The following is a 27,881-nucleotide window of genomic DNA, read 5'->3' as shown; positions in this document are numbered from 1 at the left end:
ATTCATCGTTATAAATTCCATTCATTGATTGGTGAAGCATGAATGAATCTGCTGGGGACACGCAGGGATACAAATGGACACATTCCTTTCAGGCGAGTGGGAGGGACGTTCATATAAACCAGCCATTATTATCATAATTGTTTCTCCCCTTTTTCCCTTTTTTTTTTTGTGTGTGTGTGGTAAAAATAGACATAACACAACATTTACCATCTTAGCCGTTTTTAAGGGTATAGCTCCGTGGTCTCAAGTGTATTCACCTGGTTTGCAACTATCACCATCATCTATCTCCAGGCACATTGTGTTTGATGAGAGTATTTCGTGTCTTTATTTTAGGTTCACTTTAGAGTGACTCTGCAGAAATAAGGGCTTATAAGGTGCAGACAGAATTGGTTTCTTAGGGTTCCCGGGACCACAGGGAACACAGCTCCCCTCCCAACCCTCCCCGCGGCCAGCCTCGGATGTGTGGCCCTCCTCTGAGGAGTCACATCTGGAGGAGAGGGCCTCCAGGCTGCAGAAAGCCGGAGCTGGCCAGGGCTTGGGCAGGGGCCTCTGGCCCGTGTCGGGTGTGTTCCGAGAGCCCAGGTGGTAGGCATCGGCAGAGCAGAGCACAGTACCAAGTCTTGCAGGTAGTAGTTCTCTTGCAGCATCTGCACCAGGCTCAAGGTGCCCTCCTCCATGATACAGTTGTCTGCCAGCTCCAGGGTGACAACACTCGTGTTGGACTTCAGCCGCCACAAGGGGAGGGGGAGAAAGACAGAGGTAGTCGGCGACCTAGTCAGTTCCCTGCCCTTTCCCAGAACCCGTCCTCTCTCTTGACCGTCCCAGCCTTTTCAGAGGGTACGGAGAGGCAGGCTAGCAATTCTGGAGAAAGCACAGGGATGATCCATCCCGCTGAGTTTTGCCAGCACAATATGCTTATTCTGGGTACCTCCACCAAAGGGGGCTCTGCAGGGGAATTTCGAAAGGGGACATTAAAACGATGAAATCCTGGGGCGCCCGGGTGGCTCAGTCAGTTAGTCAAGCCTCCAACTTCGGCTCAGGTCATGATCTCAGGGTCCGTGAGTTTGAGCCCCACATCGGGCTCTGGGCTGACAGTGTGGAGCCTGGAGGCTGCTTCAGATTCTGTGTCTCCCTCTCTCTCTGCCCCTCCCCCGCTAGTACTCTCTCTCTAAGATGATAAACATTAAAAAAAAATTTTTAAGTAAAAAAAACAATGAAATCCCTAAAAAGTGTGGGGCACAGGGATGAGCTAGACAGACTGTAGCTCTTTCTCAGGGAGGAGAGAAGCTGTGACTTAACTCTGACATTAAGAAGAAGTTGATGCCTTTAATAAATTATTTAAACATAAGGCATTTACTGTGCCTGTTTCTTTCATAGGTCTTTCTTCTAGTTTAGGCTCTGGCTTATCTGGTACTTTCAGTCAGGACGTTGTCCCAAGGCTGTTTGGAAGGACCTGGATTTCAGTCTTAAGTATCCATATCCAAGCTAGTCAGCACTCCCACAGGCAGCAAGATGAAAGGAAGCGACGTGCAGCATGAGGGCCCGGGGTCAGCTCTAGTCAGGACTGTTATTCTTCCCTTCCCCACCTCAGTTCCGGTGCAGAAAGGTATGAAGAATAGACACATCTTTGGATTTGGGTATTCTCAAAGTGCACCAAGCGGCGGGAGAGGCAGCCACCGGGAAGGAGTCCTAGCCCTCCCACAAAGAGCAAATGTGACAGCTCGGATAACACAGCGCCTAACAGTCCACCCAGGGCCTTCACCAAGTGCCTTCTGGCCTCAGCTCTCCAAGGTAGGCAAAATTCCATTGTGTGCAGAGGCAAGGGTCAAGGCTCAGGGGGCCAGGTGTCAGTTAGTGCCCAGCATCAGGGGCCGGACGACCAGTTGCACAGTCACCCTGGGGACCAGCGCAGTGTGTGGGGCAGCGGGCAGAGCCCGCACCAGGCCTGTCCACATTCACGTCACACAGGCCAGTGGCCGCTGGTTACTCTTTGTGCCAGTTTCTGGAGAAACAAGTATGAGCAGAGGACATCCCTGCACCCCTCCAAGCACGAGGGCGTCGAGGCAGGCAGGTGAGAGATGGACGGGAAGCATGAGATATGAGCACTACCATCAGCGTGCTTTTAAGCCGAGCCAGGGAAACACAACATGTGCAAAGTTAAACAGTACAAAAGATAAATAGCAGTTCAGTCCCCCAGCATGTCACAGTGATTAATTGTCAAATTAGTGACACAGAGAATCAGGGAAAAAGAAACTCCCCCCAAACAGAAACTGTTGTCACTAAGAGGCAAGCAGCCCAAGTCCCTAGAGAATGGCATTATCCGGTTTTTTCGTGAAACTCAGGCCGTAATGGTGCATTCCTAACACCTCATTAATCAGTCTTTCAACACTCAATAAATTTCAAGATGCCTTTGTTCTTTCTGTGCTCTTCCCCTCTTTCCTCCTTCCTCCAGAAAGCAGCACAATCTCACATTTCATGTGGCCTCTTAACGGGCATGTGCCAAATGCAAATGCTATGATATTCCCCAAAATGAATGAGTGTTTTTTTTTTTTAAATCAAACTTTCTCTTTACCGTCCTAAATGAACAAACAGTGTTGTGCTGACATATAGTTGTTATATGATCTGTTTTACTGGGATGGAAGCTGGTTTGTATACAATCAATTATAATTATATAAGGCTATGATGAATTCAAGGTCAAGTCCTTGGTTGCTCATGCCAGGCTGAGAGAGAGAGAGAGAGAGAGAGAGAGAGAGAGAGAGAGAGAGAGAGAGAGAGAGGACATTATTCCTATGGGAAAACATGAGTTATTCTACAGTGTGATCTTTTAAGAATTGCAACATTGCAAAATGGGGCGCCTGGGTGGCTCAGTCGGTTAGGCGTCCGACTTCGGCTCAGGTCATGATCTCACGGTCCGTGAGTTCGAGCCCCGCGTCGGGCTCTGGGCTGATGGCTCGGAGCCTGGAGCCTGCTTCTGATTCTGTGTCTCCCTCTCTCTCTGCCCCTCCCCCGTTCATGCTCTGTCTCTCTCTGTCTCAAAAATAAATAAACATTAAACAAAACAAAACAAAAAAAGTGGCTGCACTATTTAAAAAAAAAAAAAGAATTGCAACATTGCAAAAGGCAAACTTTGAATAGAACAGCTCGGTAGTGAACACCTTTATAGCAAAGGTGAGCTTTGGAATTGAGATCCAGGCTGGCATTTTGTATCATGCACCAGCATTAGTGACAAGCCGAGCCACTTACCTGTGGCTCCTGCCTTTGCTTCCTGAATCAGAAAGAGCATAGACTTCCAAAGCCAAGGTCCCTAGCAGCCCCCTTCCCAGGAGCCAGTGGGGCATCCATGCCTATTACGTAAATCGACTGGCAGTCAAGCAGAGCCTAGGGCAGGGCGGGCATAAAGCTTGCAATTTAGGATCCCATGGGGGGTCTCTCTGAGTCTTGAGCCCACTACTCTGTCAACCCCCACCTCTACCCATCATCAAGGGCCCCCATTAACATGCTCACCACCAGGGCTATGGCAATAGCCTTGGTACCACTGGGTCCCAGCCCATGGTGGTTGAGGTTCACGTAGGACTCCTCCATGTTCCGGATAAAGTAGGAGACGGGCACTACACCCACCAGTTTGCAGGCCTCCAGGTACAGCTCCCTTTGTCCGGTGGTGAAAAGTTTCTCCGTATCTACACAAAAAAATGGAGGAAGTGGGGTTTTTCTTCCACCTTTGCCTCATTTCTCCTCTAACCCTGGGCCGAGTGCGCTTCTGCCCGGTGTCGCCTCTGCCTGAGGATGTCCCTATAGGTGTGTGTGGTGGAGGGCAGCTCTAATCGGAAGACGGCCAGAGGCGGGAGAGGGAGACCCAAACTCCAGAAAGCCCCAAATCTCCCTCTGAGTAAGAGATAAGGCCCCTGGTTTTAGGCCCCAAGCCTTCCCAGGAGAGGGAGCAGCGTGCCCACACCTTCCCGTGTTGCCCACATCCAGGACTGATTATCAAGGATGCATAAAGGCCAGCTCTCTTGTCCACCTTGGGATGGCTCTGTAAGGCCAACCAAAAGCTGATTTGTGATGGCTGAAAGAACCTCTATTTGTTTCAGTTTCACTACCACTACTGAACTGAGAGCCACAAATAAAGCCTTACTAAAGATTTAGAGAGGTTCCAACTTTCAAAACCCCAAGTGGGACTGAGTGGGTTTCTCAAGGTGGCAAATCACTGCAAGATGGAGAGACCTCCCCAAATCACGTGGAAACAAACAAACTTGTATTTGAATTGATACTCCTCTTTCAAAGACTTGTATGTCACTTTTCCTGACAGAAAGGACTATTGTGTCTACTTTACCAATGACAAATCTAGCCGCAAATCACACACAGCTCATCGGTGCTAACACCAGCTACCAGAATTGGGGACTTTATCTCTCTGTTCCAAGCTCTTGGGGCCTTTCGTTCCTTGGACTTTAGATGGGCCTGGCTCATGGTCAATGGCCCTCCCTGGATTCCATATGCCCTCACAGCTGTGTCCTCATTAAGTGGGTCCCTTCAACAGCTGGGCCTCCCGTGGCTAGCTGGGGTCTAAGCGTGCATCTGTGATCCCTTTGGATGCCAGGGCCTTTAGCCAACCCACCTCGGACATTTTACGAGGCAGACAACGTGAGCTTTGTTGGTGAACAGACAACTTTACGAGGAGGCTCATTCTGCAGGCGCAGCTTCTAACTGGCCTTCTCTTTGGGATGGTTGTAGGGTAGGCTCTCTCAAGCTCGGCGCTGCTGACATTTTGAGTTGGGTCATTCTCTGTCGCAAGGGGCTGTCTTGAGCGGTGAAGGATATTTAGCAGGATTCCTGGCCTCTGCCAGTGAGATGCCAGTAGCATCCCCTCCCCCCCCCCCGGGGGTTGCCAAATGTCACCTGGGGTGCAAAATCGCCTCCGAGTGAGGACCGCTGTCGCATAAGCAAAACTGCACGTGGCAGGTGCCCAACTTCTGCCTTCTCTCCCTCTTCTGTAGCCTCACTGCCAGCTTGCTGTTCCGCTGGGGGCTCACGTCTCAGGCCAGCTCAGAGAAGCCCTCCGGCCCCATTCCCAGCTCCTCGGCACCAAGGGGCACCAGCTGCTGGAGCAGCTGGGCCCTGAGTTTCTGCCCCAGCACAGCCTAGCTGCCGGTAGAGATTCTTCTTTGCCAAGGCAGGCAGTAGGTAACCCCCACCTTCGTCCTCGACACTAATTCTGCTCTGTTTCACTCTGCTGACCCTTTTTAGCTGTAGTCGCTATGGTTATATTTTAGAGGCAGCTGGCAACTGTGTTATCTCTTGTGGGGAGCTGGGGGGGGGTGGGGGGAAGACGTGACAGAAGCAGGAGTCTGGGACAAAACATCCAGTTTCTATCTGCTCCCCCCCCCCCCCCAACCAGGTAAAGGTCCGGGTTGAAACCAACATCAGCACACTAGCAGCAGCCTGGACGTGGAAAAGAAGTCAGAAAAAGCAACGAGATGAGGGCGGGGGCAGGGAGGAGGCATATGGGGAGGGGAAGTTGTACGCTGGCCACGGTAGGGAGGTTTATGAACGGACTGACCCAGCCAGAACACAGGAGACGAAGGCAGTGGGCTAGCCTCAGCCTGGAAGTTCCGGGCTGGCCTTTCAGGTGGGGCGAGCCATGTGCTCACCTTGCTTCACAGGTGTTCTTGGCACTTCCCTCCCTGGGGAAATGGGGAGGGCGAAGAGGGTGGAGGCATTGTTTGCAATAACAGAGTCTTTGCTGCAGCTCAGCCGGCCCTCTTCCTCCCCACCCCCACAGGGCACACTTGGCTTTGTCCAGAGCAAACTCTCAAGTAGGGGAACCAAGAACTCTAATGTGAGTAAAGAGAAAAGTCACCGGGTTGCAAGAGGGGCCACAGACGGTCCAGCGGCCCCCACAACACCGAGCACGAAGGCAGATCAGCAGAGCAGCGTGAACAGGGGACCAGCAAACATTGGCAGCTCTCTATGGCTTTGGGCAACTCACACAATCTCCTTAAGCCTCAGTCTCCTCCTCTTTAAAAGGCAGGCAATGATGACAACCTCCTGGGATTATTGCAAAGAGGACATAAGATGCCACACGTGGAAACATTTAGAAAACCGGAAATCCCTGTGTAAGTACTGGTTCCGCTTTCAACAAGCTGATGCGACCACCGTGCTCAGCAGGTAGGCCACGAGCATGGGGCAGCTGCTGCCACCAGGCCAGCCTCGAAGAGGACGTGGCATAGGACTGCCCCAGAGGTTGCTGCCACGTTCCTTCTGTGGGGTGGCCCACTGGGCAGAGCCACGGCCGACCCGGGAGAGCTGAGGTCTCCAGCTTCTGAGGAAGGAGGCGCACCCCCACCCTGTCCACTAAGTGCCCACGGTCACCTTCGATTTCCAGGTCTGTTTCTGAGCTCTCCCCGCCTGGCTTCTCTTTTTCTACAGCCACAGAGGCCTCAGCCTCACAGTAGAAGGTCTCGTCACTGTTCCGTGCTGCCGGCTCGGTTTCAGGTTCATCTAGAAGAAAAACTCATCTCCTTGATTCTGGAAATGAAACCTGAGGGCCTCTCAGGTGAAGTCTACCTGTGGCTTCTCCCCCCACCCCCACCCCCTTCCTTTGCCAGCTAGGTCCTGCAGGACCTCCTCCCACCAGCCAAGGACCTGCAGTGTGCATTCAGTCCCGTCAGGGACTCCATTCTACAAGCCCTCCCTCTCGGACACAGGGCCAGCGCCTGATCGTCTGTAGAGTCTTGTGCTAAACACCCCCTCATGTCCTCTGCAGACTCCCTGCTCATTCCCTGCTTTGGGCCCATCTCGGAGATTGGCTCTTTGCCACTATTTTCCTTCTTGTCGGCTTGGGTGGGGTTCAGGGCCTGCTTTACTCTTTCAGGGAGAGGATGTGTGCCGATGCCTAGGCTGCCTCATTGGCAGGCACAGACGATGTTGCAGAAGGCGAGTGGCAGGGCAGAGCGGGTGACTTGGGACATCCGTAAAATGCAAGGGAACACAAGCAGTCCCAAGGAGAAAGAAGGATAACTTGATTCCCAAGAATTTGACCTAGCTTCTCTTCCTTCCAATCCAACATTTATTTTAGGATCATGAAGAAGGAAGAGCTCGGGGGGTGCCCGGGTGGCTCAGTCGGTTAAGCGTCTGACTTCGGCTCAAATCATGATCTCACGGTTCATGAGTTTGAGTCCTGCATCTGGTTCACTACTGTCAGTGCAGAGCCTGCTTGGGATCCTCTGTTGCCCTCTCTCTGCCCCTCCCTGGCTTGCACTCTCTCTCAAAAATAAATAAACATTAAAACAAAAAAGAAGGAAGAGCTTGCAAAATCTTGCTGGGGTCGAAACTAATTGCTATGATTAGATACACGTGTCCTAAGCTTCCCTTATAGCAGTCCCGATACTTTGCTGGACCTGAGTTTTCTGCGGCTGGACCACTGATCTGGGACGAGGATGAGTTCCTGAAAGCCACACATAGGAGTCTAGAGCTACTCCTCCCACATCCATAGGATGCAGTGTTTGGGGGAGCCATGCTCTACCAGCAGGTAACCCATCAAAATGTAGCCAATCTACTCTTTGGGTGGACTGAGCATTTGTGGCAGGGGTCCCCAGCTTTAAGCACCCAAGTTCTCAGATGGCGGGCTTCCTAATAAGTTCATGCAGATGTTTTCTTAGTCCTTCTCCATACACCAAGCTTCAGGAATTATTTCCGAGACTGTAAGACAAGGTCTGTGTGATAAGGGGTGGAAGTAATAGTGGCCCAGCAGTTAGAAGATATACAGCAGCTTAGCCATCAAATGCAGCCATCAAAAAGTTATGACTTTCTGAGTCTCAATATTCTCGTTAGTCACACAATTTTAGAATTCCATCCAACCAGTAGAATGCTATTACGTGTTTAACTGGCTCTCCGGAAAAAAAAAAAAAAAATCCTTGATTTGTAAAGTTAGCCAATTCAGGTGGGGTAAATATTCCCAGCATGGCTGATTTCAAACCACCAACATGACGTCAGACTGCTCACAAAGCGGAAATTAAAGTTGGCCAGAGCTAGTACGAGCCAATTCCAGCATAGCATTGCCTCCAACTGTCTCATTCCCTGTTTGGGAGGCCCTGAGGCCAAGTTGACGTAACACATCATCCCAATTCTAGAGGATCCCGGGTGAGGAGGGAAGGGGGCTTCAGGGTCCCTGTGATCACTGGGTGTTATACTGAGACAGCCCAGAAGGGCCCGAGTGGTGAGAGATGGGATGCCTGTTCACCTTTTATTTCAGGCTCAAGAGGTTCATCATTGTCCATGGCGCCAGGGCCCTCTCGGGGGCCACTGTCCACTTCTCGTCACCTTTCTGCCGCTTCCCTAAGAAGCACACCCGTCCATTCACTTCTGCCTCAAACTTCGTGCACCCTGCCCTCACACAGACAAATCCCAGGGGGGCTGTAGTTATTCTTCCTCCCCAGCAAGCCTGGAGAGAGTGGGCTTTGGTGGGAAGAGGACATGCGTGGATTTGACCCCAACTCTGTCTGGGAGAAGCAGCTACTTGCTGAGATCATCAGGGAGAGTGGTATGGCTCTATTCCCGGGAGCCCTGTCAAAAGGATGCCCACCCTCCTGCGACTTTGTGACTTAAGAGCCACTTTAATGTCACCTCTTCAACATTCCATGACCTCATGCAGCCATTGTGATCCACACGGGTGGACCTGGCAACAGCCAGCCTCCCGCCCTCTTGGTGGCTCTGGCAGTCCTCTTTCCTCATATGTCCACTGGGGCCGAGCTCGGGCTCGGCTGTGAGTGGGCAGGTGTTGTGGGGGGGCTTCTTGGTGGTGGCGTTTCCCTCTGAGTCAGGAACAAATCCAAGCCCCTTAATCAGGTGACTGTGAAGACGCACCACCATGTTCTTCTCTCAAGGTGGTTGTGCTTCAGGTACGAAATATTTCAGTGATGGGTGAAGTCAGTTTTCTTCTACCCTGTTCTCATTCCTTTTTTCTTTCCCCCTTGGGAGAGTATCCTCAACGTTGGAGCAGAAGATCAAAAGCAAAGCACGACAAACATATGCTCTATCACTACAATTTGTTGCAGTCGAAGTACTGTTCAATCCAAACTACTGGGCTGCCTAACTTGAAACCACTCAACCATCATTCCCGCGCTTGGCTGTTTTCACATGTCTTGGAGTTGAAGTTCACTTGCAGTTTACTATCAAGAGAATCTGGAGGCGTGTTTGTTCCTTCTTGATAAGCTTCCAGCACATCAACGGTCAGGTCAGTGACTGGAGGGCTTGGGGACACGGAAATCCCTCTTTGCCACTCAGAAGAATGAGGAACATCTGGGAATTTGTGTAGGGAGAACATAGCTAGAGGTTTGGACCAAAAGAAACAGGTACATCTGACACGTTACTCATTCCTTCAGGCATTTGTTCTGAAAACTATTTATAGAGCATCTATTATGTAAAAGGCACTATGCTAGGCACCACTGTGGGGAGGGAATGCAGACATGATTGTGGCTTGGACCCTTCAAGGCATGTATGATACAAGATAGAAATTGACACAGCTACCCCTAGGGTATGAGGGTTGTGGGCAAATATTTTTGGCAGAGCTCCTGTTCACATAAAGAATTGGAGTCACCCCAAATCAGCATGGCCACACCAGTCTAGGGGGTCCCATCTCACGTAGTTCCTTGAAAGAAACACCAAATAGACCAGGGGGACTGGTCAACTCCCACGATGATTTGGTAAGCATGAGTCCTGGAGACTCTTTGGGCATCTGGTCTACACCATGCTGGTGAAGTGGATAGAAAATGTCCTTAAAGGAGAAAAATGGGACTGGAGAGTATGTAGATCCTGGTCTAAACTCTAGGTGCTCTGCCTAAACAGCACCATGTGGTCTCAGGCCCCAAGGGCAAATTAGAAAATTTGGAGGAAAGCACTCTAGCCACCAGGCAGAGGCACCAGGCAGTACTGGAAATTGATAAGGATCATGAGGGAGATTTGCTGGGAGTTCAAGGGAAAGTGAGGTTTCTTCATGCTGCGGAGCATTTGTGGGCTCTGGACAAGTAGAGTCCTGGCAAAAGGTATTTCTAGGAAGGCAGAATAAAGGAAGGAAACAGAGCCCAAGGTGGGTTTGGAGGAGTATAGGGTGCAAAGAGTAGTGGGAAAAAGAGGCACTAAAGGAACACGAGCTATTTCGTAAATAGATTCAAATGCAGTGAAAAGTCAATAGAAAGCCACTGAAGATTTTTGAACAGGAGCATGATTTAATCAGGGCTTCTCTTTATAATGATGGGCAGCAATTATTTCCTTATTTGGGGAAGAGTTCATTCTGGAGAAATAAAAATGTTCAGGAACCACAATTTAAAAATTTTGTATCTGTTTAGAAATCATGAAATGTAATACCTTCAACTTCTTTTCATGTGTTATTTTGAGAGTTTATTATTATTATATCCTGTTTTAATTCAAGTTCTAATTTTGAAATATTTTGGATTATAGCAGAGTTACAAAAATAGTAGAGTTCCCGTATACTCTTCATCCAGCTTTCCCTTGTGTTAACATCTTGCACAGAAACATTACCAAAACTGAGGAATTAACAGTGCTACAATGCTATTGACTACATTACAGACCATTTTTATATTTTATCAGTTTTTTCACCAATGTCCATTCTTTGTTCCAGGATCCAATCCAGGATCCCACACTGTGTTATCACGTCTCTCCCAAAGTATGACATTTCTTTAGTCTTTGTCTCTCATGACCTTGACCCCTTACAGAAAGTACTGGTCAGATATTTTGTGTAATGTCCCTCAATTTGCGCTTGTCTGATGTTTTCTCATGATTACTGGGAAGGGTGCCAAAGTTGATGTGCCCTTCTCAGTGTGTATCAGGGACACATGATATCAATATGTATCACATCGATCTCTTGGTCAGGGTGGTATCTGCTGGGTTTATCTACTACAAAGTTCTTTTCCCCTTTGTAATTAATACATATTTTGGAGAAGATATTTTATGCAAATATCTTATTTCTGCTTAAAATTTTTGCTCAATAATTTTAATATCATAAAATTAAAAAAATTTTTTTAACATTTTAAAAAATGTTTACTTATTTATTTTGAGGTGGGGAGGGGCAGAGAGAGAGAGAGAGAGAGAGAGGAGGGAGAGAATCCCAAGTAGGCTCCATGCAGACAGTGTGGAGCCTGACATGGGGCTCCCATCTCATGAAACTGTGAGATCATGACCCGAGCCGAAATCAAGAGTCGGATGCTTAACCAACTGAGCCACCCGGGCACCCCAGCACCCATGGATTTTATTGAGATCTTGCCTCAACAAGTACTACTGTCGTGTTCTAATGGTGATTTTCTGTTCCTACCATCCTTCTTTGTTAATTGGAATTTTGTAAGAAAGAGTGGTCCCTTTCCCTCATTTATTTATTTGGTTGTTTATATTAATAGGGATCATGGATGCTTATTTTGTTATTCGGGTTACAGTACAATACTATCATTATTTTGCTGTTCACATTCCAACTTTGGCTATGGGAGCTCATTTAGGCTGGCCCCGGTGCCCTTTTGACATGCTCTTTGCCTTTCATTTTTATTTGTTTTCATGCCACAGGCATCAAGCACTTTTCCCAGGAGAGTGAAAACCTAGATGTGGGTGCTGGCCTGCTCATTAGCATTAAGTTCTTTTTTTTTTTTTTCCTTTTTTATTTTTGGGACAGAGAAAGACAGAGCATGAACGGGGGAGGGGCAGAGAGAGAGGGAGACACAGAATTGGAAACAGGCTCCAGGCCATCAGCCATCAGCCCAGAGCCTGACGCGGGGCTCGAACTCACGGACCGCGAGATCGTGACCTGGCTGAAGTCGGACGCCTAACCGACTGCGCCACCCAGGCGCCCCATCAGCATTAAGTTCTTACTGCTTCTAGTCCTTTTCAGTGGGTAGAGCGAGGAAATGGGTGCTAGCATGTATGTATGGGTACTGACCTGCGTATAACACACATCTGTATTTATTTCCATACCCATCTATCTATACGTATGTGAAACAGAAGCCACGGATACACCAATACCTCTGCTTGTAAGCCAGCACCACAGGAGACATTCATGTCTTCCCCCAGTGCGTATTTGTCATTTCTTTCTCATCAAGAAACCCGGCTCTCGTTTTCTACCATATATTTACTTATTTGCTCATCTCTAGTATACATATAAAATAGTTTCAGGATTGGTAAACCATAACAGGGGAAACAAATTTACCAACTAGAATACAGTATTTATTATGTAGGGGTTTTTGTTTTTTGTGAGTGTGTGTTCATCCTTATGTATCCAGTTAAGACACTTGCCCTGCCCCCCGAATTATCTAGGTCTACTCTCTCTTCCTAGCCCCTTCTTTGTGGTTATTTGATGCATTTGTAACACAGGTGCACTTGTCACAGCCTGCGTTTCATCTTTCCCCGCTTATCTTGGTTGATTTTACTTGATTTACATACAGCAACATCCACTTCGTGCAGCACAGTTCTGTAGGTTTCAACAAATGCAGAGAATCATGTGTTTACTACCATGCTTCCACTCGAAACAGTTCCATCACCCCCAACTTTCCCTCATGCTGCCCCTTTATGATTAAGCCCTTCCCCCAACTTAACTCCCAGCAATCATTGTTCCGTTTCCAACATCATGGTTTTACCTTTTCCGGAGTCATATAAACGAAATCATACAATGTGTAGTTTTGGGGGTGGCTTCTTTCATTTAAGATTTATCCTTATTGTTGCATGAAGCTGTACCTTGTTGTTCGTTTTTATTGCGGAGTAACATTCCACTGTAGGATGTCCCACACTTATCCATTCATCTGCTAGCTCTTCATCTTTTCCCTTTCTTGGTGATTATGAACAAAGCAGCTATAAACCATCACATACAGGTTTTTGTGTGAACGTAAGATTTCATTCCTCTTGAGTATTAAATACCCAGGAGTGGCATTGTCACGTGTATACAGCAGGTGTATGTTTAACCTTGAAACCACCATGTTGTTACCCGAAGTCCAAAGGGGGTGTACCGATTTGAATTCTCAGTAGGAAGATATGGTAGCATCAGTTGCTCGACATTCTCGCTAACACTTGATTATGTTTTTGGGTTTTTTTTGCCATTCATATATCTTCTTTATCGTTTGTTCAGATGTTTTGCTCACTTTAAGTTGGGTGGTTTATTTTCCGATGGAGTTTTGAGAGTCCTTGATATATTCTGAAGTCCTTTGTCAGAAATGTGGTTTCGCTTCTTATCCTTAACAGTGTCTTTCACAGCGAGCACACCTCAATTTTGATAAAGTCAAATAATTTTGATAATTTTTCAGAATCCATAATCAAACCATTTTCAAAATTTATCAAAATTATCAATTTTTTTTCTTTTATGGATCATGTTTTTGGTGTCATAGCTAAACTTTCTGCCCACCCCAAGTTCGTGTAGATTTCCTCCTGTGTTGCATCATAGAAGCTTTACAGTTTTAGGTCTGGGATCCACTAAAATTTATGGTAACATAAAATGTATCGTTTTAACCCTTTTAAAGGACACAACTCAGTGGCATTAAGTACATTAACAATGTTGTATAACCATCACCATTTGTTGTTTTTTCTCCATTTAATTGCCTTTCTACCCCTGGCAAAAGTCTGTTGACTATATGTATCCTTTGGTGTTATTTGTGGGGCTAGCATTTCAGACTGTATAACCAGCATGTTACATTCCATCTAATCAAAATGCTGTACTTTTAAACTACTAATTTGTGAGATGAGCCCCTGAGGCGCTCGGAGGTAGGGATAAGGCATTTAGGGGGCGGCAGGTAAACTAACTCTACAGTTAATCCACAGAGCAGGGACAAAAGAGAGTCCCTGGGGAGGAGGGGAGCTGTGATTTTGACTTGGAATGAGTCAAAGAGAATGTCACCCTGGGTGAGGTATGGCCAGTTACTGAGAAAATGAAAATTTCTTCCTTTATAGCTAATTTTATTGCTACAACACTTCCACTAGTGGGGAACACGGCAGAGGGACCTTTACTATCCTATAAGCTACCATTTATATGGCACTTGTAAGTGACCACACTGTTCTGTAGAGTTTACATTTAAATTGTCTATTATTATGCTATTATGAGATACCATGTTTAAAATTTTTTTTAATGTTTATTTTTTGAGAGAGAGAGAGAAAGAGAGGCAGAGTGCCAGTGGGAGAGGGGCATATGAGATACTATTTTTTAAACTTTTATTTATTTATTTTGAGGGGGGAGGGGCAGAGAGAGAGGGAGAGAGAGAACCCCAAGGCTTGGCACAGAGCCTGATGCGAGGCTTGACCCACCCCATGGCTCAGACCTGAGCCAAAATCAGGAATCAGATGCTCAACCAACTGGGCCACCCACGTACCCTGAGATACTATTTTTAATTACCATTTTACAGAGGAGGAAACTGAGCACAGAGAGGCTAAGTAAGTAGCCCAAGATCACACAGCTAAAAAGTGGCAGAACTGGGATATAGATGAAGTCTGGCTGCAAAGCCCATGCTGCCTCTCTGCACTGACCCCCTTGCTGTTAATTTAACATGACAAGGTTGTTCTCCATTCAGGACAGCTGCTGTTCATGGTTTAGAAGGGTCTGGGTGCGGGTGATATATTTCAAGAATTGTCAAACTATAGTAGAGTATATATAGAGGACCAACTCTGGACCACTGCTTGTTTTGTAAATGAAGTTTTCTAAAAGTACAGTCACTATCAGGGCGCCTGGGTGGCGCAGTCGATTAAGCGTCCGACTTCAGCCAGGTCACGATCTCGCGGTCCGGGAGTTCGAGCCCCGTGTCAGGCTCTGGGCTGATGGCTCAGAGCCTGGAGCCTGTTTCCGATTCTGTGTCTCCCTCTCTTTCTGCCCCTCCCCCGTTCATGCTCTGTCTCTCTCTGTCCCAAAAATAAATAAACGTTGAAAAAAAAAAAGAAGAGATAAAATCAGCTTCTTTATACTAAAATACAGTCACTATCACTCATTTAGGTATATCTATTGCTGCCTTCATGCAGTCACATGGCAAAGTCAAGCAGTTGCTACAGAGACCCATGGCCTGCAAAGCCAAAAATATTTCCTATCTGGTCCTTTAAGGAAAAGTTTGCCATTGTATTTGATAGCCACTAGCATAAGATCATAAGATAATGAAGGTTCCAGCTCTCCAATGAAAGAATGGAGGGAAAAGAATCCAAGAAAGTTGGCAGAAACCATGTTAGAAGGCAAGATGAGGAAGCACATGGCCACCTGGGTAGCTCAGTCAGTTGGGCAACTGACTCTTGGTTTTGGCTCAGGTCATGATCTCACGGTTCATGGGATCGAGCCCCACGGTGGGCTCTGTGCTGACAGCATGGAGCCTGCTTAGGATTCTTTCTTTCTCTCTCTCTCTCTCTCTCTCTCTCTCTCTCTCTCTCTCTCTCTCTCCCCCCTTCCTCTCTTTGCAAACATATTTTAAAAATTAGGAAGCACAACCAAAGAAAGAAACAGACGCCATTATTTTTAGATGTAATAAGATCCCATTTTATGCAAGGGCTTTTCAAAACAATGATAGTTGTTGGGGCTCCTGGGTGGCTCAGTTGGTTGAGCGTCCGACTTCGGCTCAGGTCACAATCTCACGGTTCCTGAGTTCGAGCCCCGTGTCAGGCTCTGGGCTGATGGCTCAGAGCCTGGAACCTGCTTCCGATTCTGTGTCTCCCTCTCTCTCTGCCCCTCCCCCGTTCATGCTCTGTCTCTTTCTGTCTCAAAAATAAATAAACATTAAAAAAGAAAACAAAAAAGACAATGATAGTTGTAAATCAAGTGAGATTTCAAATATGAGGGGGTCTTTTCCTTTTGCACTGCTGGTGGGAATGCAAACTGGTGCAGCCACTCTGGAAAACAGTGTGGAGGTTCCTCAAAAAATTAAAAATAGATCTACCCTATGACCCAGCAACAGCACTGGTAGGAATTTACCCAAGGGATACAGGAGTGCTGATACATAGGGGCACTTGTACCCCAATGTTTATAGCGGCACTTTCAACAATAGCCAAATTATGGAAAGAGCCTAAATGTCCATCAACTGATGAATGGATAAAGAAGTTGTGGTTTATATACACAATGGAATACTACTTGGCAATGAGAAAGAATGAAATATGGCCTTTGGTAGCAACGTGGATGGAACTGGAGAGTGTTATGCTAAGTGAAATAAGTCATACAGAGAAAGAAAGATACCATATGTTTTTACTCTTATGTGGATCCTGAGAAACTTAACAGAAGACCATGGGGGAGGGAAAGGGGAAAAAAAAAGTTAGAGAGGGAGAGAGCCAAACCATAAGAGACTCTTAAAAACTGAGAATAAACTGAGGGCTGATGGGGGGTGGGAGGGAGGGGAAAGTGGGTGATGAGCATGGAGGAGAGCACCTGTTGGGATGAGCACTGAGTGTTGTATGGAAACCAATTTGAGAATACATTTCATATTAAAAATAAATAAAAAGAAAAAAATGGCAAATATGAGGGGTCTTTGAAAGAAAGGCACTTGCAGAATGATAAAGCAAGAACTGCCCCATTATGTGTCTACTTTTGCAAGTGTGGATTTTATTATGCTTGGTTTCCTTATGAAACTGAAGCTCTTCGTTCATTCGGTGTGTTGAATGCCCTAGTGCTGGGCTAGGCGAGGGGAACAGAGTGGTGAACCTCATGAGGGGTACTGATGAGTAAAAAGAGAGTGACTGTGTTGGGTCCAGAATAAGCAAGGATGAGAGAAAAGCAAAGAGAAGGAGGCTGCTGGTCCAGCCTGGGGGCAGTGGTACGTTTGTGTGGGGGTGGTGCTGGAGATTTGGGAGAGCTTCCTTGAGGAAGAAATGTCTAGGCTGAAACTTGAAGGTCCATTAGGCAGATGAAGGCAGGGGCAGGGGCAGACCCAGGGGAGGAGGAGTATTTGAGGCTGGGAAGAAAGCATATACAAAGTCCCTGCAGCATGCTGAGGCCATCACAGGTGGTTTAGTGAAGCTGGGTTGGGATCCTCATTGAGGGGAGTGGTGATGGAAGGGAAAAGCAGACAGAAGAGATAGGAGGTGAGCAGAAGCCAATAACAGAGAGACTTTGGTGCTGTGCTAAGGAGTTTGGCCTGCATTTGAGGACAGTGGGGTTTACAGAGAGGTTTTAAGCATCAATGTGACCTGACATGATTCCCAGAGTAGAAATATCGCTCTGGCTGCAGCGTGGAAAGCAGACTGGGAAAGGAGGAGGATCAAAGCCAGGTAGAAGTGGCTGCAGGGGGCACCTGGGTGGCTCAGTTGGTTAAGCGTCTGACTCTTGATTTCAGCTCAGGTCATGATCTCACGGTTCGTGAGATCGAGCCCCGCGTTGGGCTCTGTGCTGACACGGTGGAGCCTGCTTGGGATTCTCGTTCTTTCCCTCTCTCTCTGCCCCTACCTCACTCATGCTCACTCTCTCCCCCTCTTAAAAAGAAAAAAAAGGGGCGCCTGGGTGGCTCAGTTGGTTAAGCGTCCGACTTTGGCTCAGGTCATGATCTCACGGTCTGTGAGTTCGAGCCCCGCGTTGGGCACTGTGCTGACAGCTCAGAGCCTGGAGCCTGCTTCAGATTCTGTGTCTCCCTCTCTCTCTGACCCTCCCCCATTCATGCTCTGTCTCTCTCTGTCTCAAAAATAAACATTAAAAAAAAATTAAAAAAAGAAAAAAAGAAAAAAAAGTGGCTGCAGGGATGAAGTGGACTTACTGAATAAATATAAAGAAGGCCAAAACACTCGGACTTGGAACAGCTCGGATATGAGAGTAAAAGGGAAAATAAAAAGCCTGAGGCCAGGGTAACTTGGTAGATGACTGTGCCATTCAGAGCCAAGAGGACAGAAGAGCTGAGGGGACAGAGGGGCAGTCATTTTTGGAGAATGGTGGGGAAAGGTGCTGAATGCAATTTGGGGTGTGTTGAACCTCTAAGGTGCCTCTGGGCCATCTATTGGAGAGGCCGATAGACAAAAGGATTTATGAGTCTGTGACCCAGGGAAAGGATTAAAAATGTAGATATGTGAGTTGTTGGTAGGTATGTGAATGGTATCTGAAGCCATTGGAAGGGTGAACGTTTCTCAAGGAGGGATTTTAAAGTAAGAAGAGGAAAGAGACCAAGGGTGAAATCCTGGGTACACCATCATTGAAAGGGGGGTGTTCAGGGGAACAGAAATAAAAGACACTAGGACAAATGTCCACAGTGTCAGAAGGAAAACAAAAATGTCAAAGAAACCAACAGGAGAGAATCTTACAAGAGGCGGGGAGTTAGGCAAGATTACAGAACATTCAAGAAATAATAAAGCCTGGAGGGTGCCCATTAAATGTGGCCACAAGGGAGGCACTGGGAAATCTGGTGGGGAGTTTCAGTGGAGTGATGAGGACAGAAGCCCCACTGCAGTGGGATGAAGATGAGACGAATGAGAGATGAGGAAGTATGGATATTAGGAGTGGACAACTCAAGAAGCCTGGCTATGAAGGAGACGTGGGGAGATGGAGGGATGGCTGGAGGAGGACTTGGGCTGGGGGAGAGTTCTGTATAGGAGATCCGAAGTATGGTTAAATGCTGATGGGAAGGAGTCCAGGAAAAAAAGGAGAGTGGTGAGCAGAAGGAGCATAATCTCTGAAGAAGCAGGAGGAGGGGATCCTATGAAAGATGGAATGGCCAGCCATCGTGTTGGGAGGGAAAGAAGGCAGTTAGAGTTGCCTGTCAGTGAGTTGGTGTGGCAACAAGCAGTAGAGAATCTTCACTTGGTGGCTCTAGTTTTTCTCTAAAGTTGGTAGGGAGACGATCTCCAGAGAACAAGAAGGGACATCATAGGACAACAAGTTTGAGAAGAATGGTCATCGTGGAAAGGGAGAGAAACCTAGTTAAGAGCACAGGATTGCTGGGGAGGGTTGAGGGCTGAAGTGAGGTTGGAGGCCAGCGCACTAGGAGCTCCAGTCCAAGGGGCTGGTAATTTTATTCACCAGTGCTCAGCAGCCCAGATGTAAGAGCCAAGAAGGAGAATGGTTTTACTTGACCTAGGAGTAATCAAAGAACAATGGGCAAGAGAGATGATACTGGGAAGACAGTGATTTAAAAGATGGCTCATGGTTGGGGGGGGGGCACCTGGGTGGCTCAGTCAGTTAAGTGTCAGTTCGGCTCAGGTCATGATCTCACAGTTTGTGAGTTCAAGCTCTGTGTTGGGCTCTGGGCTGACAGCTTGGATCTTGGGGCTTGCTTCGGATTCTGTGTTTCCCTCTCTCTCTCTCTCCCTGCCCTTCCCCTGTTCGCACTCGTGCCTCTCTCTCTCTCAAAAATAAATAAACATTAAAAAAAAAAAAAGATGGCTCATGGGGATTCCATGTTGGATAGAGAAAGAAATGGTGATTGAGGGAAAGTGTGAGGACAGAATAGAGAACCCGAGGGTTTGATGGAGTTAGAGAACTGCTGAAGTAGAAGCAAAAGTGGGCCATGAGGTGATCTGTCGGAGTGGGTGTGTGAATTTATGATTTTAGAGGCAGGGCAGTACCCTGTAATGATACTCCAAGGGTGTCTGATGTACAGTGGGAATGAGGCCACCGAGGAGGTGGTGACAGTGAGCTTCTAGGGCTTGGGATGGCTCATTCACATTGGGCATAGGAGGATTTGAGGTAGGAAAAACGGAGTCTAAGGCTAGAGTCTGCAATGAAAGAGGAGGAGGGTGCTGGAGGTCAAGAAAAGACAGGATGAGGCTGGGGTAACACTGATGAGTGCTTGATAAACATCCAATGGATACATGAATGTGTGAACGAGTGAATGAGTGAATGTATCAATTCAGACCAATCTGGCACATTCTGGGACTATCTAGCCATAAATCCCAAGATCCAGGAGGAAACACTAGGCTAACAGAAGCCAAGTTAGGAGAAGTGTACGGGTGTCAGGTTATCCTAAGATTTGAATGGAGGCAGTTCTTTTCAGCGTATCCCATCTGAGAGGCTGTTGAGCCCTCTAGACCTGCGCAGGTTCAATACGACATCTACAAGCCCCTTGTAGCCACGGAGCACTTGAATTGTGGCTAATCTAAACTGAGATGTGCTATCACATATACTGGATTTCAAAGACTTAGTACAAAAAAAGAAGAAAAAAAAAAAGAACATAAGCTGCCTTATTTTAAAATATTGATGATGTTGAAATGCCGATTTTTTGGATAAATGGGGTTAAATAAAACATACTATTAAAAATTAATTTCACTGTTTTTTTTGTTGTTTTTTTGTTTGTTTTGTTGTGCTTTTTATATGAGGCTACTAAAATTTTCCAATTACATATGTGGCTCACATTATATTTCTCTTGGGCACCTTTGCTCTAGGCCTTGCTCAGTAGCCTCTGCAATCCTGAAAGGAAGCTTCATGACAGCCTGTGTAATGTACACGTTCGACCAATAAATTAATAAGGGCAGCCATCTTGAACTTCCACACATACCTGCTGGCATAAGTGAAATTTGAACCCGCAAGAACTTAAGTTTCTTGCGTACAGAAAATTTCCCTGTAAAAGAACATTTTATATCCCTCAAAGTATTGCAAAACCTTCCACTTGCCCTATTCGTTAGGTTCTGCGTCCTTGAAACCACCCAGTGGTTTATCATTGCCTCCACTGTTATCACAGTTGGGATGAATCGAGGGACTCATCCGGTCTCTCTTCTTGGAATATTTCTGACATGATGAAGCTGCAAATTGTAGTACCACATTACAGTTTGGAAGGCCCTTATTTCTGCCAGAGATTGTAGAAGGTGACCCTACATTAGTAGTAGCCAGAGCTGGTTTGCGCTTACGTTAAAAACATGCATATAATGGTAAACACTAAGAGCTTACCCTGGGTTGGGCACAGTGAGGAAACGAGGTTTCAAGAGGTTCAGTAACCTGAGAGGTTCCACAGGTAGGAACTGGCAAAGCCATGGTCTGAACTCAGGTGGCCTCACTCCAAAACATGTGATGCTCGCAACCCCCTACCCTTTCCAACATAGCTGAAAGTGGATTAGGAAACAAAAAGAGATCAGTCTAGCTTACTTGGCCTCGGGAAAAGCCTCTGAAAGAATATGGCATGAGCTGGCCTGACACATTTTGCTCACACATGCATTCAACAGCACAGTTGAGGATTAGGTCCTTTAGCAGAGGTTCCCAAACTGTATACCAGAATAACCTGGTCAGTGTCCATGGGCCCGTTCCAGACCTGTTAAATCAGAACCCTGGGAGTAGGGTCTAGGAGTTTGTGCTTTTAAAACATTTCCAAGTGGATAAGGGAACCCTCATTTCACAAAATGAAACACAGTCCCTAGGTAAGTACCTTGATTTGGGATCTGATTTACAACTTGGACTTCTCGGTAACCACTGGGACAAAACAGAAGGGAAGGTACAAGGAAGGTTTATTTAAGCCACATAAAAGGAGTGGGCCTGGCTTTGGAGGCTCTTTAGATAGAGCTAATATTTGTGCACTAGTTTTTAAGAGGCTTCTCAACCTTCAGATGGCCCCTGGGGCTCCTGTTTCTTCTCAGGCAAAGGCGTGAGTGCTGTTACTTGAAGCCAGACTGACTCTCTCCTTCTTCCTTTTAGCCTTTCAGTGTTATGATGTACCCAGCTGGTCCTGGATCTGGTGACTCTCCAGAGGGCTTCTCCGAGCAACCAAGGCTCCAGTCACAAATCGGAAATCACACAGCTCAGACACTAGGTACCGAACCTGGGAGTATTACACAGTCCTTCCTTCAGAGTGCGGCTGAGGCAGACTGAGGGTGAGGGATGGGGGAGAGAAACTCAGAGGTCTTTGGGTAAGCGCACAATGGACGGAAGACCTGGCCTTCATTTAGTGGCATATGCTTTGTTTGCTCAACAAAGATTTGGTCCCTACTATGTGCCTGGCATCGTTGGAGGCACTAGAGAGATATACCTCAGTGAAAACTAACCAACAAACCAGACTTGGTCCCTGCCTTGTGGAACTTTTTTCCCCACCTTTCTTGAACCCTTTACCAATGGGATACCCCCTCCCCTTTTTTTTTTCCCAGATTGGGTAAAAAAAAGGGCCCATTTTGAATAGGATGGGAGAGGAGACAAAGGTGTAGACTTAATATGTGACCTAGAATCTGAGCTGAGTAAGACAGTAGAGTCAGGAAAAGTAAACAAATGGGGAAGAACTGGCTCTCTTTTCTGGGATGAGAAGAGATTATAGAAGTCAGGGCTGTGTGAGGCCTTAGACTAAGAAAATTCTGCCCTTCATTTTACAGATGAGAAAACTGAGCGGCAGAGAGGTTATAGTGTACCCGAGGTGGGCCCCCTGGCTCCGTGGCAAAAGTAGCTGTAAAACTGTGGCCTTAGAATGGATACTATGGGAGCCTCCAATGAGGTGCTTAATTTTCAAACTGGGCTCCTGGATGGCTTCCGGGAGGTAGGCCGGGCCCGTTGCCACGGAAACAGACTCGCCGACCTCGCGGTCCCACACGTGGCTCTGCGCTCCCAATAAAGCTGTTGTTGAATCGCGGCGGTACCACGTGAGCCGCCCCGGGGGCGGGGCCGAGCTGAGAGAGACCCGGCGGGCGGCCGTGAGGAGGGGAGGCGGGCGCGGGCGCGAGCGCGAGCGCGAGCGCGGCGGCCGGCCATGATCGCGTCGTGCCTGTGTTACCTGCTGCTGCCGGCCGCGCGCCTCTTCCGTGCCCTCTCAGGTACCGGCCCCGCGTCCTGGCAGGCGGGCGCCAGGCCCGGGCCCACGTCGGCAGGGCCCCGCGGGGCCTGGGGCCGGCGTGCGGCGCGTCGGGCGTCACGACCACTTTTCCCCCCGGCCGAGGTGTGGGGAGGCGGCCCCCGGTGCCGCTCCTGGACCCCACGAGGCCCGGGCCTGGCCGGCGAGCCTCGCGGGCGGCCCCCCTCAAGCCTGTGGCCTGGTGGCGTCGCGCCACGGTTAACGTGGGAAGAGGCCGGCGAAGGGGCAGGGGCCCGCCGAGGCACGGCCCTAGGAGGGGTTAGCGACTCGGGGCGAGGCAAACGCCCGAACTCCCTGGGGGCGGGGGGTGTGAGCCCAAGACCCGCACGCACCTGCCTTCCCCTGGGTTACTCCACACTCACCTTTCACAGCCGCCTCTCCGCTCTCCAGCCGAGTGTCTGGTTGAACCCGGAGACCATTTAACCCCCAGCTTTGAAGCGGTCTCCCGTGGGTTTGGGTTTAGAGAGCCCGTGCGGTGGAGCCAGCGCCCAGAGAGAAGAGAGTTATTCCGTCACTTTTCCGTGATCTGCCCGCGCTCCCGTTCCTGGTCTTTGAAATTCCCGAGGCTCTTAGGAGACCGTCCGTCCCTGTGACAGATCCCACAGAACTCCCAGAATGTTCTCCGGCAATTTAGAGGGCGGGACAGACCAAGAACTACTTTCTTAGACATACGCGGTTCAGCTGCATTCTGTGCTTGTCGTTTCCGGAACTTTACGCAACGTGTGTATGTAAAATAGCCACTCAGGTATTTATTTGTGTGTGTCTGCCGCTAGAATGCAAGCCGCAGGAGGGCAGGGCCATATCTATCCCGCTCCCTGTAGCTCTAGCGCTAGCACACTGTCCAGAATATAGTAGGCACTCAACTAAGCAATATTTGTGTGTGTCCGTACTTCTGAGGAATGAGAAGCTCCGCGGAAGTAATTGTTTTCAGAGAATTAAAGCAGATTCCTTTACCCACGGTGCTGCCATTTCTGGAGCCCTTCCGATGTCCCGTGACAGCCTTAGTGACATATACTTGTCCACAGGTTTATAGACCAGTAGTCAGAGTTTAGAGAGATCACAGGAGGGGCCACTCCCTCCCTCCCTCCCCCATAGAGGTAGTGCCACTTCTTTCAACTTTGTGTATTGGTCCCTACAGAAGGTTTTCTTTCTATGCTTCCCATCCCCTTCCTCCCTCCCTCCCTTATAAAACGATTCTGTTGAAAAACCAACGGACGCCGCGCCACCACCACCAAAAATCTGCTAAATTTGAAAACGAATACTTTCACACTTGTAAACAAGAGAAACTCTTCCATCTGGTATGCAGAGGATGTTTCCAGGGGCAGGGGATTAGCAAATCCCTGAGGTTAAAGCCAGCAGCACAGCCGGTGGATTTAAAACAGGGTTTCCCAATCTCAGCATTACGGACATTTGGGCCTGGGCTGTCCTTTGCACTCTAGGATGTTCAGCAGTATCCTTCTCCTCTGACCTCTAGATGCCAGTAGCATCCCCACAGTTGTGACAGCCACTGTGTTTCCAGATAATATCAAATGTCCCCTGAGGGCAAAATTACCCTCTGGTTGAAAACCACTGGTTTAGAGGGCCATAAATCAACATAGACTATAAATAAGATAGTATCTTTCAACATTTGAACCATTTTGAAGTTTTTCTTGCCTTTTAAAAAATAGAGCTGATAAAATGAATCTCTGGTGATTGAGGGTGAGTGTCGTGCATGTCACTTGTCCTGTGTTGTAAATAAGTGATTTAGTGAGTGTGGGTGTTTGCTCGCACCAAAATACTGTGCGTGGAGTTTGGGGGCTCTAATTTTAGAGTTTTCCCACCTGCTTTCTTGCCTGTTGGCTGTCATTTGTGGCTGCCGTAGCAGAGAGATGACAGCTGTCTCTTGCTGTCAGTTGTTGGCGTCTTCTGATTTACAGCCTCTGGTGTGTTATGGAATGGGAAAGCTGATAATGAAGTTTGTGAAGATTGATGAATAGAATACATAGCTTTGAGACAAAGAGCAAGGGCCTTTGCTGAGAAGTAAATTGTATAGATTTTGAGATAGTCTTTTTGTCTACTTTAGGACTTTTTCTTTTGGAATGTATTTGTAGGTTAGAGGATTTATAAAACTGGAAAGGCTCTTGGAGATTATCTAGTTCAAACTTCCCCTGTCTCCACTTTATAGGCAAGAATGAGTTCATCTCACCAGAGGCATTGTCCAAGGTCACATGGTTTGTTAATTTCATTGCTAGATCGTAACCCACGGTTCTGATTCAGGGTCAAGTGCTGGTTCCAATGTAATATGGCCCTTCGAACCAGAGAGTTCTGGTTCTGATGTTTAATAGGAGTCTTAACCTCCAGATAAAAGGGATGTGGTTCCATGTGACCATCTTTGTCCTAGATTATGTGGGATAGCTGTTCTTTCATTCATACAGTGAATACTTTTAGATCCCTACCATATACATTAGTTAATATGTACGAAGCACTTAGAATAGCACCCAGCACGTAGTAAGCACTTCATGCTAATGATGAGGTGTTCCAGGTATTAAAATGGGCAGGCTCAGTGATGGTACAACTATGAGCAAGGTGGATATGATTCTTGCTTGTATGGGACTTACATTCTAGTTGGGAGAAGAGTATGGGTTGGGTGATGTTGTCATCTTATAACATGGTATTTTGCCTTGCTTCTTAGATGCTTTCTTCACATGTCGAAAAAATGCCCTCCTGGCGAAGAGCTCGTCCACCCAGGTAGAGGGCAGCTTTGCCATGGCCCCTCGGGGGCCCGACCAGGAGGAGTGTGAGGGCCTGCTACAGCAGTGGCGAGAAGAAGGGTCGAGCCAGGCACTCTCAACTTTGAGTGAGGGTCCCCTTGTAGATAAGGGACTAGCCCAGAGCAGCCTGGCGCTTCTGATGGATAATCCTGGAGAACAGGATGCTGTGTCAGAGGACAAGTGGTCCAGCAGGCAGCTGAGTGATCTACGGGCAGCAGAAAACCTGGAGGAGCCTTTCCCTGAGGTGCTAGGAGAGGAGCCACTGCCAGAGGTCGAGGGCCCAGTGTGGACGGCTGTCCCCATGCAGACCGGCCCCCAGTATGCAGACTGTGCTGCCCTCCCAATGGGTGCCCTGGCTGCAGAGCAGTGGGAAGAGGACCCTGCAGTGGTGGCCTGGAGCATAGCACCTGAGCCTATGCCCCAGGAAGAGGCTCTCATCTGGCCTTTTGAGGGCCTGGGGCAGTTGCAGCCTCCCCCGATGGAAATCCCATATCATGGTGAGTCTGACAACTGGCTGAGTGAGCCAGGGTAGCAGCTTGTCTCCACTCTGGGCAGAGCCATTGCTAAAGAAAAGACTCTCTGGTGGGGAGCTCTGTCTCTGCATTCTGATCTTACAGTGTCAAATCTAGAGGGGCCTTAGAGATCGTCTCATTCAGCCCCATGGTCTTTCAGATGAAATAACCATGATGCAGAGAGGTAGCAGGACATGCCTGAAGTCACATGGCTAGATGCAGAAGCGAAAGCACTGCATCTGATTCTGATTCTCCATGACGCTGTTTCTAGTAGTGGTGGAGAGATCTCAGGGCCTGTACTCTGCCTCAACCAGAATTTTATCTTCTAGTTTTACCTACATATTTGGCTTCCATTAAAATTTGAAGAATGAGTTCTGTGGCTCAAGTGGGTTGAGCCCACTTGCATCTCCATGCTCTAGGGGAGATGGGGAACATGTGGTTTACAGCTCTACAGGCTTTTTCAAGTATAAAGGTTAGAAAACACCCAAGGCTAAGATTACTCTCTAAATGTCTTTAACCTCAGGTGACTATTAAACACATTGATCCGAGGGATCCTCCACAGAGACCCATGGATTTATCAAAAGTGAGAAATTGTCAGCCTTCATTTATTGAACATGTACGAGGTGCCAGGTACTATGCTAGGTACTGGGGATCCACGCTGAACAGGCCAAGATTGTCTCTGGCTTTATGGAGCTTGCTGTCTAGTCTGGAAATGTCCATAGAGTACTGCTCAAATAGCCAGAGAGAGGGATGGGTGACAGGAAAGATGACAAAAAGGAACTTCAGACACAGTATCTCTGAGTCAGGAGTGGAGATGGTGGGGCCTGTGGATAACGTACTTCTTGTGGACTTCTTCTCCCCAACCCCTTTGCAGAAATCTTGTGGCGAGAATGGGAGGATTTCTCTACTCAGCCAGATGCTCAGGGCCTGGAGGCGGGGGATGGCCCTCAGTTCCAGTTCACTCTAATGTCCTATAACATCCTGGCCCAGGACCTGATGCAGCAGAGCTCAGAGCTCTACCTGCATTGCCACCCAGACATCCTCAATTGGAACTATCGCTTTGCGAATCTCATGCAGGAATTCCAGCACTGGGACCCTGATGTGAGTGATGAAGGGGGGAAGGTGCCATCTTGTATTTGCTCTGGACCTGGGGCTATTTCCCAAATGCTCTTAAAAAATGAGTTTACAGTTTATATGTGTATAGGGTCAGAGTTCTGCCTAGGGCTGGAGCCTTCTTGCCTGGAATAAATGAGCTTTTGGCAGGTGTTCAGAAGACTCCGTGGGTACACGCTTTCCAACACCTTTATGCAGGGAGGGAGACTTGAGGGATTCAAGGAACAGGAAAACCCAGCACATGCTTCGGGTCTACTCAGCTTAAGTCTAGGCTTTTCCTTGCTGGGGGTGGCTGTATGGGAAGAGTTGGCCCTGCGGGAAGCTTCAGTGTGACCCTGCCTGAGACCAACAGCAGCTTTCCACCTGCCCTCAGTCCCTGCTCCTGGGGTGGGAGTCACTCTCCAGCACTCTTGGTGCTCTGGAGTGATTGGTTTCCTTGTCACTTTTCCAGATCCTGTGTCTCCAGGAAGTCCAGGAGGATCATTACTGGGAGCAGCTGGAGCCTTCTCTGCGAATGATGGGTAATGCTGGCGTGTTCACCAGTCTTGCTTCCTATGGCCCTGTCTGTTCTCTCCTGAAGGCACCATCTTTTTCTTTTGCTTCAGTAAATCCTCATTCTCACCCGTGCACTAGCTCCTCCTTTGTATGGGTGAGAAAGAAAGAGTTCTGTAGTTTTAAAGCAATTCTGGCATTAATTGCCTTGAATTAATTAATTGACATGAATTGCCTTTAATCCTTGAAGTAACCAACCCTGTGAGGTTGAGTATTGTTATCCCTGTTTTACAGTGAGGAAACTGAGGTTCTGTAAATTTGTGTGACTTGCTCAAGGT

At 47.9% G+C, this 27,881-nt stretch overlaps 2 protein-coding genes across 21 annotated transcripts in view; one reads left to right on the top strand and one right to left on the bottom strand.

Moving 5' to 3' along the window:
- Window positions 1–23,172, bottom strand: part of LRRC74A (leucine rich repeat containing 74A) — a 49,988-nt gene extending 26,816 nt beyond the window's left edge. For 6 of the 15 annotated variants that reach the window (XM_019833341.1, XM_006933015.3, XM_045060292.1 and 3 more), the window contains exons 1-4: window positions 8,237–8,613; window positions 6,367–6,495; window positions 3,505–3,677; window positions 615–722 (exon numbers count right to left, since the gene is read on the bottom strand). In XM_019833341.1, the coding sequence (XP_019688900.1) occupies window positions 615–722; window positions 3,505–3,677; window positions 6,367–6,495; window positions 8,237–8,273 (447 nt within the window). In that variant the 5' untranslated portion in view covers window positions 8,274–8,613. The other 9 variants (XM_019833348.2, XM_019833345.1, XM_019833342.3 and 6 more) reach the window with 9 other exon arrangements.
- ANGEL1 (angel homolog 1) overlaps window positions 9,095–27,881 on the top strand; it is a 44,622-nt gene continuing 25,835 nt past the window's right edge. For 3 of the 6 annotated variants that reach the window (XM_006933019.4, XM_045060291.1, XR_002158807.2), the window contains exons 1-5: window positions 9,095–9,229; window positions 21,539–21,653; window positions 25,348–25,923; window positions 26,813–27,039; window positions 27,503–27,572. In XM_006933019.4, coding sequence (XP_006933081.1) covers window positions 21,551–21,653; window positions 25,348–25,923; window positions 26,813–27,039; window positions 27,503–27,572 — 976 coding nt within the window. In that variant the 5' untranslated portion in view covers window positions 9,095–9,229; window positions 21,539–21,550. Of the gene's footprint in view, window positions 9,230–21,538; window positions 21,654–22,476; window positions 22,639–23,260; window positions 23,422–25,347; window positions 25,924–26,812; window positions 27,040–27,502; window positions 27,573–27,881 lie in introns of those variants that run through there. The other 3 variants (XM_023255891.2, XM_019833340.3, XM_011283424.4) reach the window with 3 other exon arrangements.

Source organism: Felis catus, chromosome B3 (genome assembly GCF_018350175.1).
Source record: "Felis catus isolate Fca126 chromosome B3, F.catus_Fca126_mat1.0, whole genome shotgun sequence".
Classification (NCBI taxonomy): domain Eukaryota; kingdom Metazoa; phylum Chordata; class Mammalia; order Carnivora; family Felidae; genus Felis; species Felis catus.
Note: the sequence above shows the minus strand (reverse complement) of the source record. Positions and strands in the feature narration are given on the sequence as shown.